Source organism: Myotis davidii, unplaced genomic scaffold (genome assembly GCF_000327345.1).
Source record: "Myotis davidii unplaced genomic scaffold, ASM32734v1 scaffold1298, whole genome shotgun sequence".
Classification (NCBI taxonomy): Eukaryota; Metazoa; Chordata; class Mammalia; order Chiroptera; family Vespertilionidae; genus Myotis; species Myotis davidii.
This window is the reverse complement of record NW_006288972.1, coordinates 254,588-261,257: the sequence shown is the minus strand read 5'-3', so window position 1 is coordinate 261,257 and position 6,670 is coordinate 254,588. Positions and strand designations below refer to the sequence as shown.

At 45.1% G+C, this 6,670-nt stretch overlaps 1 protein-coding gene across 2 annotated transcripts in view; it reads left to right on the top strand.

The window, feature by feature from the left end:
- LOC102775330 (GTPase IMAP family member 1) overlaps positions 1-6,070 on the top strand; it is a 12,719-nt gene extending 6,649 nt beyond the window's left edge. For both annotated transcript variants that reach the window (XM_006761189.2, XM_006761188.2), the window contains 2 exons: positions 3,823-3,871; positions 4,808-6,070. In XM_006761189.2, the coding sequence (XP_006761252.1) occupies positions 3,829-3,871; positions 4,808-5,673 (909 nt within the window). In that variant the 5' untranslated portion in view covers positions 3,823-3,828 and the 3' untranslated portion in view covers positions 5,674-6,070. The remainder of the gene's footprint in view (positions 1-3,822; positions 3,872-4,807) is intronic.
- The last annotated feature ends 600 nt before the right edge of the window (positions 6,071-6,670 follow it).

Here is a 6,670-nt window from a genome sequence, read left to right as displayed (position 1 = left end):
TCAGTGTGCAATTAATTTGCATATAGCCCTGATTAGCCAATGAAAAGGGTAGCGTCGTATGCCAATTACCATTTTTCTCTTTTATTAGTGTAGATATGTCTTGTTTTCTTCTCCATTAAGCTACCTTATGTCTTTTTATTGGAGCATTTAATCCATTTACATTTAATGTTATTATTGATAGGAACTTGTTTGTTGCCATTTTTATTCTTTATGCCTATGTTCCTTTTCCCATTTCTATTTCTTCTTTTTACAACAGTCCTTTTAGCATTTCTTGCATTGCTGGTTTGATAATAATAAACTCCACTGGCATTTTTTTTGTCTGCGAAACTCCTAATTTCAACTTAAATTTTGAATGATAACCTTGCTGGATAGAGTAGTCTTGGATTCAGTCCCTTGCTTTTTATTATTTTGTATACTTCATGACACTCCCTTCTGGCCTGAAGTGTTTCTATTGAGAAAGAAGCTGATAGTCTAATGGGAGTTCCCTTGTAGGTAACTTTCTATCTCTCTCTTGCAATCTTTAAGATTCTTTCTTTTCTTTAATGTTGCCATTTTAATTATGATTAGCTTTGGTTGAGTCTTTTTGGGTTCATCTTTATTGGGGCTCTCTTCGCTTCCTGGATTGTGTGACTTTTTCTTCCCCAAGTCAGGGAAGTATTCTATCATTATTTCTTCAAACAGGTGTTCTATTGTTTGCTCAGCCTTTTCTCCTCCTGGCACCCCTATTATGTGGATTTTGCTTGTTTGTTTCATGTTGTCCAAAATCCCCTTTAAACTCTCCTCATGCTTATTAATATTTATTTTATTTGCTGCTCTGAATGAGTGTTTTTTTTCTACCTTTTCTGCCAATTCACTGATTTAGTCCTCAGCTTTTTCTAGTCTATTGTTGAATCCTCCATGGTGTTCTTTATTTCAGTTATGTTGTTACTCATTTCCAATTGATTCTCATTTATTCTTTCAACCTCTCTTTTCATGTTGGTGTAGATCTCATTAAATCCCTTAATATTCTCATTAATTTCTTTATTATTATATTGCTTGTAGTTCTCACTGAATTGTTTGAGCACTCTTATAACCATTACTCTGGAGTATTTATCTGACTTGCCTCCATTTCATTTAGTTCCTTTTCTGGCAATTCCTCCTTTTCTTTCATTTGGGAGTTGTTTCTTTGTCTCCCCATTTTGTGTTTGTCTCTATGTATTAGATTAAACTGCTATGCCTCCTGAATTTTTGGGGTGGTCTCATGTAGCAGGTGTTTTGTGAGACCCAGTGGTGCAGCCTCCTAAATCTCCTGAGCAGGGTGCTCTATGATAGCCCCTAACTTGAGTTATTTTGGTTCTCCTGTTGTAGTTCAGTCTTAAATATTATTGTCCCATTCATGGATGGAGTCTCCTCTCAGGCTGGCTGACTCTGTGGCTCACCCACAACCATGTCATGCAAGCTGTTGTGGAGGAGCTGATCAAAAAGAAGGAAATTCCCAAAAACAGGATGTTTAGGAAACCCCGAACTAAATGAATATACTTGGTCCCTTGGAGGTTTAACATATAAGATCCTATGTGTTTTCCATTCTTCTGTGATAGTATGTGTTTGTGACCCCATATTTTGCTCTCTGGACCTTTCTCTGGAACTTTCTAAATCCCACTCCAAACTCTTTGGGAAGTTCTAGAGGGTGTACCCACAGGTACTGTTGTTAAAGACAACTCTCTAAGACACTAGAGTGATGTTACCAGACAGCACCCTGAGTCAGTGGAAGAGGGCTGTTCCCAGTCTTGATCCTTGTTTTCTCATATGAATGAATTTATGTGAGACATCTTGACTGCATTGTGTAAAGCCAATTTATTAAAGCATGCACCTTTATTGAAAAAGCAAACCTATAAATCTGGCTTATGAAGCTCAGAAGGGCTCTCAAATAATCTGAAGAGCAAGTTGGGTGGGGGTGTGAGGTGTTATATACCCACCTGTTGACTAAATTCCTCTGCTAACTATTTTGGTACAGATTAATTCTCAAGGTTCCTGTTTTTACTTTGTTGTGGCCTTCCCAGAATTCATGAGAAGCACCTGGCAACTTTATCTTGCCAAGCCTTGAGACTGCTGGCTTCTCTGCTTAGGTAGTAAATCTGCCCTTTTGTCCATTTTCCCTTTCCCCTTCCCTTTCTGCATTCTCTCATTAGGGAGGTTTTTTAACCATTTGCTCTTGTGTTCTTAGCTGGGAAAGATAATGGTTTGTGAGTTACAAGCTGGATGTAAATTGCCCACACTGTTTGGCCTTGTTTTAACTTAACTGTCTCAGTTTCTCTATATCTCCTTCCCTGGAATCCTATAATATTGTGAGTTCCCTGTACCTTCTCATCTCCTATAGCCAGAATTCCTTACATTAGCTAAATGTCTTGTCTTTTCACTGCCTCTGTAGCTCTATCTCTATTTCTTCTCTGGTTTCAGTCATGGGATTGTGTTGATTTCCATGGGAGTGAACATTACTTAAGTCTTTGGGCGTGAGGGGAGTTCCTGCAGATACTTGAACACCTTTGAATTGAGGACCAGGACAGCCCATCATCTAAGTCTTTTAGCAAGAGACAAGGTATTCAGCCTGCCTTGTCCTTTGCTTCTCCTTGTGCAGTGCCAACTGTAGAGAACACAATAACCTGTGGTAACCAGGTGGACAACATGAAGAGGTAGAATTTTAAATGGAAGGAGAAGTACAGAAAGGACTCAGACAAAGTGTCAGGGAGGCTGAACAGTCACAGGCCTGAGGGCACAAGGCAGCTGGGAAAGGCCAGATTCTGTTCTGGGGAGCATGTAATTGAGGGGTTTCATTGTCCTGAGGCTGGAGAGGCAGGCTGAGGACAGACTGCACTGTGCACAGGGACTCAGTGAGCACAGAGTGTTTGTATTAAATACTGACTGATTGGCTAGAACCACTTTACTTGTAGAAGTCTCAGCTTGGGGGCAGGATATCAGGAATTGATGTGAGGGCGTGTCCTAATCTCTCCAGGACACCGAACATATTTAAACAGATTGAGACAGGACAGTGATTTGACTCTTGAGAGCAGAGTCAGAGGCTGCAGGTCACCTGGAACATAGGTTTCTTCTCCAATTTCCAAAACAAAAATTCCAATTCTCTTCTTGTCTGTCTCCCAGGCCAACTACCTAAGTGTTTCCCTTTTCCTTGCCAAAATTTTCCACTTCTCATGGTTTTCCAAAGTCTCCCTAGGCTGCTAAATCTCCTGAAAAGACGTAGTATCTACAGCTTTGGTCACTAACATAGAATTACCTGGGAAAATTTAGTATCTAAAATTTTCTCACTGACATAGACTGTTACAATCTCCCCTCTACCCTTTGCATTTGACGTCCCTTAAAAGGCAAAACCAAGGTCACCAAACCCTCTCATAGTCCAAACCCATCCCAGCCCTTCCAAAGTCCTTCCATCTATTCCAGTGACTGCAAACCTTTTGAGCTCAGTGTGTCAGCATTTTGAAAAACCCTAACTTAACTCTAGTGCCATGTCACATATAGAAATTTTTTGATATTTGCAACCATAGTAAAACAAAGATTTATATTTTTGATATTTATTTTATATATTTAAATTCCATTTAACAAAAAAAATCAACCAAAAAAATGAGTTCACGTGTCACCTCTGACACGCATGTCATAGGTTCGCCATCACTGCTCTGTTCTGACATTCAGGGGAAACAGGAACCACAACTTTGTCACTGTGGTGTCACTAACTCTTTGGATTTGGCCTGACATAATGTAGGTTGTTATACCTATTTGAGGAATGAATGAATGAACGAACGAATCAACAAATTGTGTTTGGGACTCTTTCAGGTAAGCATGGGAGGACGGAAGATGGCAAGAGATGAAGAAAGTGCCTATGGTAAGAATAAATGCACTGCATACTTGCCCCCAGGTTTGAGTTCTTGGTAATGAGGGGAATGGGTGAACTCAGAACTGAACAGACAACCCCAAAAGGCTCTCTGAGGTGTCTGGAGTGAAAAAGCAAGAGCCCTGAGATGGGCATTTTAGCTTGGTCTTTGCCCCTGCCCATTTCAGAGAAATGAACTTGACTACGCCTTCATTTCCCAACTATAAAATGAGGATAATAAACGTACTCTGATCTCCACAGAAGAGGGTGTAGAGGGTACCAGATCATGCAATAAATGGAAAGTGACTCACCAGGTAGAATGTTAGAGAACCAGGATGGAGGGTTAAACAGGTGTCTCATTAGCAGGCAGCAGGATTAGCAGGCAGAAGGAAGAAGGAAGGAGGTGATCTCATCCAATCCTCTCAATACCCCAGAAGAAACTTGTTACTGTTATTCCTGTTTTTGAGCAAAGGTTTATTATTTAGATTAAGTACCTTCCAAGGTGGCTCAGTTGGCCAATGGCAGGTCTATGAGTCAAACGCAGACTGTTTGGGACTCCAGATAGCCCTTCACCCCCAGGCTATTGCCCCTTCCTGATCATCTTCCTGGGCTGGAATCTGGGAGAAGTATAGCAGAGGCCACTGAAGCCTCAAATAAAGACAGCTCTGCAGAGTGTGGACCACCAGGGATGATGGAGGTGAAGTCATGTCTGGAATGATGAAAGGGATCCCCTAGAGAAAGGCCCTCCAGGTGTTGAGCATCTACAGGTGCACATGGTGAAGCCAGGATGACAGGGATAGATGGTGAAGATCCTCCTGAGATTAGTAAGGCTTTGGTTGGAAAAGCAGAGTTGAGGCACTGTGGCTCTTGTTCCAAGGGCTTCCGGGTCCAGACAACCAGGATACATTGCTTTAAGGTTTGGAAGCTCACAGATGACTTGTCCTCCAGGTTCCGAAGACACCACGCAGGCCCTGCAGGAGCCCCGGCTGAGGCTCATCCTGGTGGGGAAGACAGGGGCTGGGAAGAGCGCCAGCGGGAACAGCATCCTGGGCCACAGGCGGTTCATCTCCAGACTCTCAGCCACTTCGGTGACCAGAACCTGCGAGGTGGGGAGCTGCAAGTGGGACAGGTGGCACGTGGAAGTCATGGACACCCCAGACCTTTTTAGCTCCCTAGTCCCCAAGACAGACCCGGGGTGCCAGGAGCGAGCTCGCTGCTACCTGCTGTCGGCTCCTGGGCCCCATGCGCTGCTCCTGGTGACTCAGCTGGGCCGCTTCACTGCGCAGGACCAAAAGGCCGTGAGCGCACTCAAGGACCTTTTTGGAGACAACGTGGTGAAGCGCACCATCTTGCTGTTCACGCGCAAGGAGGACCTGGCCGGCGGCTGCCTGCAGGAGTACGTGCGCGACACGGACAACCGTGCCCTGCGGGCTCTGGTGGCCCAGTGCGAGGGCCGCGTGTGCGCCTTCGACAACCGGGCAATGGGTGGGGAACTGCAGGACCAGGTGCAGGAGCTGCTAGTGCTGGTAGAGCGCCTGGTGCGGGACCACGCGGGTGTTCCCTACTCCAACGATGTGTATCGCCTGGTGCAGGAGCTGGCCTTCTCCAGCCCCGAGGAGAAGCTGAGAAGGGTGGCAGAGAGGCTGGCAAGCCCCGTGCAGAGGCGACAAGGGCGCGGGCTGCTGGGCCGGCTGTGTGGGTGGGTGAAGGCTTGGAAGCGGGGCACAGCCATGCTGCTGGGCGTCCTGTTCCTGCTTTGTGTACTGTTCTCCAGACGCTGGTCTCAGGCCGTGGACGAGGTCCGTCCTGAGTGACAGAGTGGATTCAAGTAGGACTTGGAACCATCACCTGACAATCACACTCTTCCCTGGTGTCTGTGAGTCCAGGGCCCGCAGGCTTTCCTTGTGTCCCTCACTGGCAGTAACCTACCAACCCAAAGACAAAAATCCTGACCGCTCCCATCTCCCCTCAACCCTGCCCCTAGGACCTGGCCCTCCCTGAGCTCTTCTTACTGGAGCCCAACAAGTGATGCTCTTGCCTGTTTTCCACTAACCTCAGGCTGCTGTCCCAGGTCCTGGAATCATCCCTGGTCTCCTCAGAGGACCAAGGGCCAGAACCAACACAAAGCCTCAGTCCAGACCCATTTATTTCAATTGAATCTGAATTGCATGAATAAAGCCTTGGACATTCACTTGTGTTAACGAAAATCAATATTTGTAGATGTTTGTTCATCTGCTTAAATGACCATTGAACAAAGACACTGCTCTGTCATTCTTAACCCCTTCTGCAAAAACCACGCATCCAAGTGCACACACACATTGGGGTAAGTACCCACAAGAAGACAAGACACTGAACTGTCCATCTGTCCCAGGAAGGGATGCCTCCCCCTCCATCTCCATTCAGACCCCTTCACAGTGTGAATGCAGAGTTTCTACAAGTCCAAGAAAACTTCAACCAGAGACTTGAGTCTTTAGGAGCCACTGAGGCCCTGTGGAAAATGTATTTCCAAAGAGGAGTTTTCTCACTGGCTGACACACTCATAGGGTGTGAGTATGCTTTTCAACTCAGGGGTAAATTTTAAAAAAATATAAGATTTGGAAATTTTTATTTCAATCTCAAAAAAAGGGGGGGCAAACAGGTCTTTGTGGACTAAGTATTGGTGACACAAGGTGAGGAAAAGAGTTCCATGCAGACCTGGGGGAGTTAACTCTCTGAACCAGGTAAAATGAGCCAGGTTAGCATGGCTCATCTGTTCACCCACACTTGCTCTGTCTCAGCATCTCCACCTTCATATACAAACTCAATACTGCT